This window comes from Gastrolobium bilobum, unplaced genomic scaffold, assembly GCF_033153095.1.
Source record: "Gastrolobium bilobum isolate Gb01-03AN ecotype WA unplaced genomic scaffold, APGP_CSIRO_Gbil_v1 utg10825, whole genome shotgun sequence".
Taxonomy (NCBI): domain Eukaryota; kingdom Viridiplantae; phylum Streptophyta; class Magnoliopsida; order Fabales; family Fabaceae; genus Gastrolobium; species Gastrolobium bilobum.
Genome location: NW_026898293.1, coordinates 226,774 through 239,345, shown reverse-complemented (window position 1 = coordinate 239,345; position 12,572 = coordinate 226,774). Strand labels below are relative to the sequence as shown.

The 12,572-nt window shown below is 32.6% G+C and overlaps 2 protein-coding genes across 4 annotated transcripts; both read left to right on the top strand.

The window, feature by feature from the left end:
• The first annotated feature begins 2,921 nt into the window (after positions 1 to 2,921).
• On the top strand, positions 2,922 to 6,649 carry LOC133314555 (uncharacterized). The gene is made up of 3 exons (XM_061516041.1): positions 2,922 to 3,655; positions 3,985 to 4,172; positions 5,557 to 6,649. Exons 1-3 carry the CDS (start codon positions 3,028 to 3,030, stop codon positions 6,070 to 6,072), a joined length of 1,332 nt encoding a protein of 443 aa, XP_061372025.1. The 5' UTR covers positions 2,922 to 3,027; the 3' UTR covers positions 6,073 to 6,649.
• Positions 6,650 to 10,402: 3,753 nt separating this feature from the next.
• On the top strand, positions 10,403 to 12,059 carry LOC133314551 (protein PHLOEM PROTEIN 2-LIKE A10-like). 3 transcript variants are annotated; one of them, XM_061516037.1, is made up of 3 exons: positions 10,403 to 11,080; positions 11,123 to 11,570; positions 11,649 to 12,059. In XM_061516037.1, exons 1-3 carry the CDS (start codon positions 10,716 to 10,718, stop codon positions 11,979 to 11,981), a joined length of 1,146 nt encoding a protein of 381 aa, XP_061372021.1. In that variant the 5' UTR covers positions 10,403 to 10,715; the 3' UTR covers positions 11,982 to 12,059. The 3 variants fall into 3 exon arrangements, with proteins under 3 accessions (XP_061372021.1, XP_061372020.1, XP_061372019.1); XM_061516036.1 differs by having other exon boundaries at positions 10,403 to 11,572; positions 11,666 to 12,059; XM_061516035.1 differs by having other exon boundaries at positions 10,403 to 12,059.
• The last annotated feature ends 513 nt before the right edge of the window (positions 12,060 to 12,572 follow it).

The following is a 12,572-nucleotide window of genomic DNA, read 5'->3' as shown; positions in this document are numbered from 1 at the left end:
TGGTGTGGGCGGGCTCGTGGAATTGAACGATCTCAAAAATTTTGTAGCCCGCGCTCAGTTGATGAGTTTTGCAAACGAAAACAATAGTAATAATTTATCAAAATAAAAAAATATAGTAGTATATCTGTTAGCTCTAATATTATACCATTTCTGTTAAATAGGTTATAGCTTAGTTGAGAGTTCTAGCTTGACTGACATCAATTTATAAGGGTAATATATTGGTCATGTAAATAAATATAACGTGAGAGAAAGTTTTAATGGACCCCACATCAATTCTTGTGTGTGGAGAAAAACTTTTTGTTTTCCTGTTACGTAATCGAAATATTACCCATTTATAAATCTTTAAATTTTAGATGCACTGACAATGTTAATGAGAAAGATCTAGAGCTCGTTTTAAGTTAAACTTAAAAAATAAAATTTAAAATTATTTGGTGATTATATAAAGTTATTGTCATGATTTTAAAGGAGAAAAAATAAAATAATTTATTACTAGGATAAATAATAAAATTTATATATATAAATTTATTATAAGGATAAAACTATAAAATAAATATTAAAACATATATTTTAAAAAACAGCTCCTTCTCGAAACTTATAACTTTTTTTTACTATAAAAAAAGGGCAAACATTCTCTTATGTTGCAGTGCAGTTAATATATATCTTCTACCATAGAGACATTTGCATAATGAGACCCATCACCATTAAAAATAAAAAAATAAAGAAAAAACTTAAAAAAAAAATTGTGTGGCAACAGGAGATGATTTCTCAGCAGTCCCATGAGAAAATCATCTCCCATAAAAAAAATACTCTTTTCATAATAATAACTTTTATAAAGTTTTATTTGGTTAAATTTTTGCTTGTAAAGAAAGATAAGCTAAAAATTAAACATATTACACAAGCAGTTAATTTTTTACATGTCACACATTTAGATGCTTGCATTTTATTTTATTTTTTTGGTTTCTCAAGGTATCCTCCAGCTAACGGTCGAAGACTAATCATTTTGAGGTGGAAGGTCACATTAAGTGGGTAAACCTCTCCCAACAAAGCCTTTTTCATACACACGGCCAGTGATCGAACCCCTGTCAGCATGTTTAAGGAACACAGCTATCTACCAACTGTGCTGAGCTTTGTTGGTGATGCTTGCATTTCTAATGCTAACAAAAAGAACGCCAATTTAATTTCTATATATGATGTTTTATTATGTTTAAATTTAAATTTCGTACAAGCATTTCGTACACAGCTATCACATTAATTTCTATATATAATGTTTTATTATGTAACCCAACCCATTTCATTTTGGAGGATTGATTATTGACCTATCGGGTTTAATCCATACCCTCGATTCCTCCTCTGTGCTTTATTCAAGTAGCATTGGCTCTGATTGATTAGTGTTTTTAAAAACTGTTTTTTAGTTTTCAGAACAAAAAAACAAAAAAACTTGTTTGGTAAAGTCTGTTTTGGAAAAAATAATTTAAAAGCTATAACTGTTTTTTTTGTTTTTAGAATCAAATTTAGAAAATATGTCTGAGTTGTTTTTGTTTTTTGTTTTTGTTTTTAATTTTCAAAACAAAAAAAATACAGAAAATAACTGTTTTTATAACTATTCTACAGAACAGTTTTAAGAACAAAAAAACCAAAACATAATCAAACAGGCCCATTATTTCTTCTTCTTAATCGTTTAACTAAGCTATTGGGAACACTCAATCAAGTGGGTAATTGAGAAATATTATACACTCAATCAAAATTTAATTTTACTAAAAAAATTATTTTGGCAAGTGTAATTTAAAAAATTACAACTACAAGTGGGTAATGATTAGCGTGGAAAGGCAAAAAATATAAGTATCAATAATCCCACTCTTTAAAAAATTGCAAATATAAAATTGAAATATAATAATAATATATTTTTTTTATAGATAACATGGAGATACAATCTCATCCGACTATTTTGTTCTCGTAATTAGGGGTCTGCAAAATAATCAAAAAATTGAATCGAACCATGAACCAAACCGAACCGCCTTTAAAATAATCGGTTTTTAAAAATCAGTTCATGAACCAAATCAGTTTTTAAAGAACCAGTTCATGAACCAAACCGAATTTTAGAATCAGTTTAAGAACCGAACCGTTTTGAACCGAACCGAACCGTTTTTAAACCGAATCAAATTGATTTTATAACTTTGTTTTTTAAATTTTTAATTTTTTTTTTTAAAATAGGATCGACCCGAACCAAACCACTTTCGAATCAAACCATTTTCGAACCAAACCGAATCATTTAAACCTATTCGGTTCGGTTTTTCAAAAAATTCGATTCGACTCATGCACATCCCTACTCGTAATACAACCCTAATACTAACTTCTCGTTAGAACAGACAGTGCATTGGACCATTTCCACAGAATAAATGATGAGAATAATCCTCCTTTCAAAGAGAGACAATTTCCCTCTAACTTCACAAGAATTTATTTTTGAATCTATGACGAAAACAAATCTTTCTACACTCAATTGCAAATTGAGCTATCATTGAGGGTTTGAAATATGATTATTAATTAGCAAAAAAAGAGTTGCTAGCCTAGCTCCATTTATATATTGTCCCATTAAATCCCAAAGAATACTTATATATACCACAGTACCTCAAATTATTTGGTGCTTCCATGATCGGTTTGTGTGTTTTTACTGAGAAAAGCTTAACTTCGGGTCCAGATGAATAGCCCAATGCTGACTCAGGTACCCCATAATATTTGTAAAAATAAAAATAAAATAAGCACTTAAGCAAAATGTATTTAAGCTCAACGCAATGCACGTGCTTGGATCGATTTCTTCAGAGTGTCATATATGTATTCCAACTGTTGAGTATTTAGTTTGGGTGGTGACAAGTTGGAGCGATTTGTCTAAAATTGGTAGGCGACCACAGTAGTGCATAAAGCACCTGATCCCAGCCGCAACCTCCCCTTGTTTAACCTCTTCGAAACGATAAACCTTTGGCAGGTCACATTCTACGGATCCCCCAATTTTTATTTTTTTTTAAAAAGAAAATGTCATGGCTGGCTCGTTCCCTGGCAAACTCTCTCCGACTCGATGGCGACGGCGACGATGAAAACGACATCGCACTCGACCCTCCAACTACCTCATCAGGAAGCTACCCGCAACACCAACGTCAACCACAAGAAAATGCACTTGGATCAGAAGAAGATGAAGAAGGTGATGATGAAGAAACGCAAGGGCGTGGGGTCAAAGAGGACCTTGACGAAATCAAGCAAACCCTAACTCGTCAATTTTGGGGAATGGCTTCCTTCCTCGCTCCGCCCCCAACAGGTTCCCAATCTGATGATCCCACCCCAGCCTCAGCCCCATTCATTTCCAATCAATTCGATTACTCTGTGTCTGAGAATGGAAATGAACAACAAGAAGTGTTTGACGCTGCAATTTCCAATCAATCTTATTCTTCCGACGTGGAACAAGGAACATTCCCCGTGGATGACCCGAATCCGGACCCGAATTTGGTTTCCTTTGGATCGGATTCGGAAGGGAATCGGGAACCGGAGTGTGCTCTCGAACGCGCGGTTGGAATTACAGAGGAGGTATTAGCCTTCGCCATGAATATCTCCATGCATCCCGAGACATGGTTGGATTTTCCTATTGACGAGGAAGAAGACACCGAGGGTAACCTTCTTAAATTATATGATCGTTGTAGTGCTTGTAGTTAGTTGAATTTCATATTGTTTCTTAAGTGGATCAAATCACAGGATGGTCATTACTCATTACAATTTTAAATTGCTTGTATTTGTAGCCATTCTTAAAGGTGAATTATAGTGTATTGTACATGCCTTCATAATTTAGATAATCATATCCTATCATTAGTTGGTTTTTATTTATGGTAGTCTTCTTGACAATGTTAGTTTTCGCATGGTCATGTGTTGCATGCTTTAATTCAATTCTTTTGGTCATCTGTTACATGCTTCAATTTCTCTAGTGATGCATTGTACTTGTAGATTTTGACATGTCCGACGCCCAACGAGAGCATGCATTGGTCATTGAAAGACTTGCCCCTAGATTAGCTGCTCTCAGAATTGAACTATGTCCTTGCCATATGAGTGAAAGTTACTTCTGGAAAGTCTATTTTGTACTTTTGCATTCAAGGCTCAATAAACAAGATGCAGTGATTTTGTCTACACCCCAGGTCAGTTACACTGGCTTTTGCATCGATCTTGCAATCTCTTGAAAGATGTTGTTGATGAAGTCATTTTTAGTTGTTTTTGCTCTTTATTTATGTAATTATAAATGCTTGGATCCTCTGCACTAGAAACGAATATTCCAGTATCTTTATTTGATGGAAGAGCAAGCTCGCAATTTGGAAATAGGTGGTTTTAAATGTCTTCTTTTGGGAATTACGGAATTGGTATGATCAATCATCCTTTATGATTAACTGGGGAGTGTATTGCAAAGTACTATGGTTTGGCAATAATTATAAATTATAAGTAATCAGGTAAATCATAAGCCAGGCAGACTAATATGAAGTGGTTAAGTTACCTTACTGTTGCGTTTATTCCTTTGGTTCACACTGCTCGGTGCTCAACCTTGTACATTATGGAATAAGATCATTTGAGCTGAGAAGGCTTATATGCTTAATACAATTCAAGGTCCTTTTCAGTGGTTCAGATTTATTTTATTATAGAATTTTTAGATTCTAAAAGTTTAGATAATTCAGTTTCTTTTTCTTGAATCCCGGGGGACTATGCACTTTATGATATGTTTTTTCTTACAAGATGAAGCCATTTCAATCTCTTAATTAAAAATATATTAAACTTCTATGTCAGTTGGGAGATTTCTTTGGGCTTCAAAAATATGTTCTCCTTACCCGTTCATCTTAGTCTTTCTTCTGTCTCTTTGGACCTCATTTGAAAAGCACATATCTATTTCTTGTGTGCTCAATTTTTTTATAGTTATTTTTATTTTTCCAGTTTCTTCTCATTTTGCAAACACATTGAACAATGTTTCGATGCCATTGAAAATTTCTAATCTTTGATTATTTTTATTCACACGTGATTCTCTTTTACGAAAATGATATTAGCACTGATGTTTGTCTTTAATGAATTTTGATGGCATGTGTTATTAGTATTATATTACAAATTATAAGTACTTATGATGTACACTTCTATATATTAAATCTCATACTTGAAAATAAGCCTGGAGAAGAAAAGTTTGCCATTTTATAGGTTAGGTTTCCATATGTTTTATTCTCATCTTGACTCATTATAGTTATTCAATATAATTGAATGGTTCATAATTGAATTGGTAACGTAAATTGCTTATTCTTCCAGTCTGAAATGTTTATGGCTATTTAACAGTTGGATCCATTATTGTTTAGCCATGAAGAAAATTCACTTTTTCTTAAGAGGTTTATTGAAGTGTTCTCTTGCTCAGTTTGGTTCAGTATCATCAGCAATATTTGTCTCTAATGTTCGTGTCTAAAGTTTACTAGCACACCTACATTAAGCTAGTATGTTACATCTACCTGTATGGGTAGATGAACTTTTCTTATGTCTCAGTTTTAACGTTTGCAGGTCATGGCAGCTAGAGCAATGTGGATGCAAGAATTGCAGAAACAAATGAAGCCTGAATTTGAATTTTGTGGAAGAAATACTCTCTACTCGAGAGACAATGCTCAGCACGATGATTTTGCTCCCAGCTTATCACATGACACCTATCCTGATGACATGCCACATCGGACATATGGTTATGAAACGACCTCTTTGTCCACGATGGCAGATTACGAGACTGAGAAGCATGCTGTTGAAAGTTCTGAAACACATTTCACTGATAAGTCTGTTATTGAAGAAAATCCAATCACTAAAACTGAGAACAAGGATCTAAGATGTGGTCGATCTTCTCAAATTATTATTCAGGACTATGGTGATGATGATGATGATGACTGGCCAGAGGAAGATTCTGATTTAGGGGGATATGATGGAACAACTCTCCCGGTGGTGAATGGAGAAGACATATCTTTCAGTGATCTCGAGGATGATGATTATGGCATTAAACCTGTTAGTTCCAACACAGGTTCAAAGGTGATGTGAAACTTCAATCCAGATGACATGATTGTGGTTATTTAGGGCCATTAGGTTCTCATTCAGAAGTAAAAACAGTAAAGAAAGTTGCCTGATGTTGGGAAAAACCTGGGTATTGGTGTCTCGAGCATTCTTCTGTACGTAATGAATGGTAAGCGAAGTTGTGAAAGTTCCAAGATGCTATTTGAGGCTGTAAAACGAACTTGTTATGCCTTTTTTCCTTACATTTTTTTTGCCGCAAGGTGGATGCCGGAAACAACTCAAATGAAAAGGAAAAGTGGAGCTAAGACTGATACTTTTGATCCGTGTTTTTTGGAGATCGGAAACGAGATTGTGGGTTGAAATATATGCATCAATCCGACCGACAGCTGTTTCAGAACATACATCATATAGGTGCTAGAAGTGTATATAAAATGTTATGTGTCTCGTCAAATACAGAATTTGAATTTTCTCCTATTCTTATGGCGGTTGTAGTAGGGTTTGGGGTGCTCTTTCTTTCTCTTTTTTTGGTGTTGTCCTCCTGATTGCCTTGCTGTCAACTGTGTTTGAGAACAATAAAGTGATTATTTGAATGACAATGACTGATCCAATGGTCAAAATAATTGTTATTTTAGAGATTTTATTTATTTCAAATTATTTGTTCTTTTGAAAGAGTATTAATAAAGTAAGAAGATAATATAGTTAAATAAATTCATTTTTTTAATTAATAATTGTTTAATAATTATTTAATTATTATGTAACATTTTAAATACTACTTTTTTTAAAAAAAATAAAGGGTGAAAGTTAAGAACCAAAGATTATTAATTTGAAAAAAAGATCACTATTCATTAGGAGGTGTTTGGTAGGAGGTTTTTTTTAAAATCCTGAGAAACTGATATTAGAAATCATACTTACCTATGTTGGTAGAAGGGTTGCAAAAATTTCCCCAGATGAACCGGATTTCCAAGATTCTTTTTTATGAAGAAAAAAGCCAATTTGAAATACCAATGAATCGGTCGTATTTTGCAAATCCGACCCCATGGAATTGTTTTGTATTTTTTTTTGGACATAACTAACCCTTTCTTCTTCATTCTTATATCCTTCTAGGTTCTTCTTTCAAAATCATTGTTCAAAACAGATCTGCAAACAAACCAGAAACCACTGTCCATTTTTGGGGTCCCAATCAAAACCCAGAAATCAAACAAACCAGAAACCTTCTCTGGTTCTGATTCACGAGTTTGATCCTTCTGCTATTTGGCAATGGTGTCAGCAAGTCTAGTTATGATTTTCTTCATCTGCATTATATAAGTTGCAAAAATCATCTCCAGGGAAAATTTCTCTTGATGGGAAAAAGGAAATAAATTATCTTCAACCAGTAATATTTGATAAAATCACACGAGGCTATTTTGGTAAAATCATATCATATTCCTATTAGCATTTGAATATCAACCAAACATAGAAGTAGTAATCTTGAGCCAATATTTTCAGTAAAATTTTAGTTTACCAAACAACTTTTTGGTAAAATTTCTGAAAATTTACTTTCCTACCATATTTTTAATAATTATGATTCCTTGATAATTTTTTTTTTTTCTTCTGCCAAACGCCAGTAGTAGTTTTTACAATGGGGGATGTTCTAACGGGGGGTACTTTTGTTTTACTTTTTGACTGTGTTAGAATGGACTTAGAAACTAACCTATTTAGTTACTTGCAGATGTCTGCAATTTATTCCCTCTGGAGTAGACGTTTGATACCATGTTGAACTTTCACAGTATGTCATGGCACTTTAGTGATGTTTGTTTTTCTATATTGTCTTTTCAATTGTAGTAAGTATTAAGTTTAACTCTTTGCTCACTTCATGTCTAACAATTTCATGGTTTATAATAGATTACTTTGTGTTATGGATCTAGTGGTTTCCACTCTCTATTCCCATTGCATGGAACATTTCATTTCACCATTCTCTCGTAACTTTCATCCATTATCAATAACCACTCTCCCTTAGTAAGACGCAGAACTTCTCGTTACCTGTCATCTTTATTATAAGTTCCGTAGATGCAAATATTAACTATCTTGATAGACATTAATGTTCATTTCCGAACACTTTATATATCTGAACTTATAAAATTCATGCTAAATCAAAATTTTCAAAAGATTTGATTTGAAATATCATTGTTAAAGATAAATCACTTGTTTTAAAAAAATTATTTTAACATCAATTGAACAGTAATCTAATCTAAACATATATTAAACAATTTTAATCTTAAATCAATTAAGAGAAAAGTGTGTATCATTTTAAATGATGTAAAGTCATGTCATTTTAAATGAGAGAAAGAAATAGATAAAAGAGAAGATAGAGTTGATAAAAAAATATAAATGTGTGGGTCTCATCTCTTTATAAGAGTAAAATAACATATGTTATCAAAAAAAAATAAAAAAAATAACATAAGTCGTGTCATTTAAAAGGACAGATATTTTTCCTATCAATTAATTTTGAATTTAATAAGCTTTTTCTGGAAAGGAAAATAAAATCATTATACAAGTTGGATGAATGTTAGACTCTTTCTCGATTCTGCAATTTTTTATTTTTTTTCCTTCAAATAATATAATAAGTTTGAACAAATATTAAATGAATTAAGTTCGTTAGTAGAGATAATATACAAACGGGAAATGAATCCTTTCGTGCCAAAAAAAAATAACATGATAATATGGGAAGATATAACCATATAAAGTTAAATCAAAGGTTATAGTTTTATAACTACTTATTTTAATATATATTTTTCTATTCTTTTATTATTATTGATCCATCTTTGTATAATTATGATTTTTTACATGATTATGACATTCTTTTTCAGGGAAAAGTTCAAAAAAACCTCATGCCATTGCCATTACTTTGAATCACTTACACTTCTATATTTTTTTTAATCACTTGATCTGTTAACCTCTCGTGGTTCTTTCTGTTCAGCCCCTCCTTAACACCATTAGAAACTTGACTAAATATACCTATTTTATCCTTCTAAATAAAGTGATAAAAAAAAAAATAAGATCAACTGTTATGAAAACTTAAAATACTTAATAAAAGACTAAAATAAAAAAAATATCAAACGTGTCTACATAAAAAAATAGAATAAGGACAAAAAAAGTTATTCTTTGTATTCTTGATCTATTTTATTTTTTAATTGCATATGTTTGATTTTTTTATATCTCTATTTTATTTTCTCTTTTTTTAAAATTTATTTTACCAAATTTTTTAGTAGATTGGGTGACATAAGGCTAAAAAAAAGAGAGAAAAGAGATTTAGAATAAAATAGACCAAAAAATAAAAAATAAATAAAAATAGAAAAAAGACCACACATATCTAAATAAAAAAAAGAATAAAATAGACTAAGGACAAAAAAGAAAAAAGAAAAAAGAAAATCAAATATATTGAAAACTCATAATTGTGATTTCTTTTTGTTTTATTTTATTTTTTATCTTAATTTTTTTCTATACTTCGTCTTTAGTAATTTTTTTTTCATTTGAGCTAATTTTATTTTTTTAGTTTTGGTCTTTTTTGTCACTGTTGTTATTTTTAACATATTTGACCTTATTTTCTATTTTATTTTTTTATTTAGACACCTTTGATTTTTTTTCTATTTTTTCTTTTTATATTTTATTAAGTGTTTTGAGTTTTAATAATATTTAGTCTTATTTTTCTTTTAAGAAAGATAAAATAGATATACTCTATTAATTTTATAATAATATTAAGTAAGGATGCGATGAAAAAAATCACAAAAAATTAAGTGATTAAAGAAAGGATAAAGTATTTTTTCAGTCACTAAGATAAAATTATTTTCAATGAGCTCAAAATGATATTGCTTTGAGTTAGAAGATTAAAAATTTATAATGATAAAAACTAATATAACTTTACAATATATTATAATTACAAAAAAACTTTGATTTCCGTCCCAAAACAATATTATTTTAGACGGAAAAATACTTTCTTATGTTGATGGAGAAAACATTTCTCATGTCATTCATATATCGATATTTGTGCATTGTTTTTTTACAGGAGAATTTATTTTCTTATTTAAAAAGAGAAAAACAAAACCTTATTTAAGACTCACCGAAAATAATTTATCTTGGGAGAAATTTTACCGTAAACAAAAAGGTATAAAAATGTAAGTGATGAGCAATACGATACGAGCTTTTTCAACTTTTTCCTTTTTTTAACAGGATCCAGATTGTCTACAAACGTGTACGGCAACGTGGATTGATTACAACAAATTATTTCTTGTATCCCATTGGTGCTAACTTAGCAAGAACAGAGGATTGACCAGACCATAACAATTCAACAACCCCTTATTTGGCGCGGTATCTGCTATTTGCCTCGACAAGTCTTCATCTTTAAAAGCGAAAACACAAAAACGGACGATACCATTTTACCAACGGTAGTTGCAAGATTTCCCAGAACATTGCTGTTCACACCCTCTAACAAACCCCCAACAGCTCCATTTATTTCCCTCTTCCGTCTCTTCGTTTTCGTTACCCTAAATTGTTATGCATTTATTTTCTTGTACTGAATTCAAGACATTATTACCACAGTCAACCACTGCTGAAACCCTAAAATTGGATTCTTCTCTCTCTCTCTCTTTACCACCCCTCCTCTTGGGTTTTGATTTACCTCTCCGATATTCTTCATGGACCTTCCGCTGCTAAGGAAGGGTCTCGATTTTTCTCGAAGAAATAAAAAGTGGCTTCTCCTAATTGCCATGTTCGGAGCCTCCGGTTACGGTGCTTACAGGGCCTACCATTTACCCTCCGTGGTTCAGAAGAGGAACCGTCTCGTGAAGCTTCTCAGAGCCTTCGTTTCTGTTGCCGAGTTGGTTTCCAACTCTGCAGACACCGTTTCCCTTCTCTCTAAGGACTTGAATCAATTCCTCACTTCTGATTCCGACCAAATCCCCAACAGTTTGAAGCAGTTATCCAAAATTGCAACATCGAATGAGTTCTCGTCGTCGCTGGCAAGGGTTTCGGAGTCTTTAACGCTTGGAATTTTGCTAGGGCATAAATCTCAGGTGAGCAACGATAATCCCTCGGAAATCAGTGTAGACAGTTCTAGCTTTTCGGATAAGGTGTTGGATAGGCTTTTCTCCCAGGCTGGAACCGGTTTCGTCTCGGTTGTGGTTGGAAGTTTTGCAAGGAATTTGGTTTTGGGATTTTGCTCTCATGCTGAATCGGTCGATGGTAAACTCAATGCGCGGGCTCAATCGGATGTTCCTGGATGGGTGAGTGTGATTTCTGATGATAGGTGTGGGAAGCTCATTGGGGACTGTGTACAAATTTTTGTGAGCACTGCTGTCGCTGTTTTTCTTGACAAAACAATGGATGTCAATCCCTACGATGATGTGTTTGCTGGATTGACCAATCCGAAACACCAGGAAAAGATGAAGGGCATTCTGGTTTCTCTGTGTAATGGTGCTGTTGAAACTCTTGTTAGAACATCTCACCAGGTTTTGACAAATCCAAGTGTGAAATCGAATTCAAATTCATCTGTGTCTTCTATTGTTCAAAAGAGTTTAGATCCAACTTTAACTGAAGATGGGTGCCTGAAAACTGAAGCATTTCTTCAGCAACTCCGACTTGGAAGCTCAATTTCTGGGGCTCAGGATGCTGGGTGGGTTGAACAGATTAAATCAACACTGTCAGTTCCAGCCAATCGAAGATTCGTGATTGACGTGACAGGGAGAGTGACATTTGAAACAGTGAGGTCGTTTGTGGAGTGTTTGTTATGGAGAATATCAGAGGGATTCAAAAGGAGTCTTAGTAAAGTTCATGATGAAGTTGTGGACAAAGGACTGGAAGTCGTTAGATATGTTGGAGCTAAGTCATCAGTTATTCTTACCTTCTGTCTTGCTTTGTATTTACATATTCTGGGTGGTAGTAGGATTCTCTTGCCTGCTTAGTATGGTGATTAACCCAACTCCTTGCTTGTAATGTAGTTGAAATATAATGGAAGCAAAATTAATTCTTTAGCCTATATATATTTTGCCAAGTATTAAAAGTGGGTGAAAAAATTCTGGTTGTAATCTTCAAGTCACCTCTTAGTCTTTTTCCATGCAAAAAAAGAAAAGAAAGGTTGCTTTAATTAACATTGCTTCATTGCAGGATGCGTATAACATAACGCGTCTGAAAATTGGATTAATTTTTTATACTGCTTTGTGCATTCTGGAATGGAAACAAAGTAAGCAGCTCTAACCTTGTAATATTTATATTCATATACAGCAGTATATGAATAAAAATCTTCCAATTTAAATTTGCCTCCTCAGTCCTCTTAATCTTATTCCTCCGTCACAAAGAAACTCAGTATTAAGTATATTTGTTTTTGGTTTTTATGACAAATTGACAATCATAATTGATTGACTATATTGTTTTCCTTTCTCTATAAATTTGAGAATACGTAGCAGATTTGACTCTGTTGGATATATATCTCACGAATTTTGAGACTGTTGACCTCGTTAGGTGAGTTTAGCTTCTCTTATGGGTGAGTGTGAATC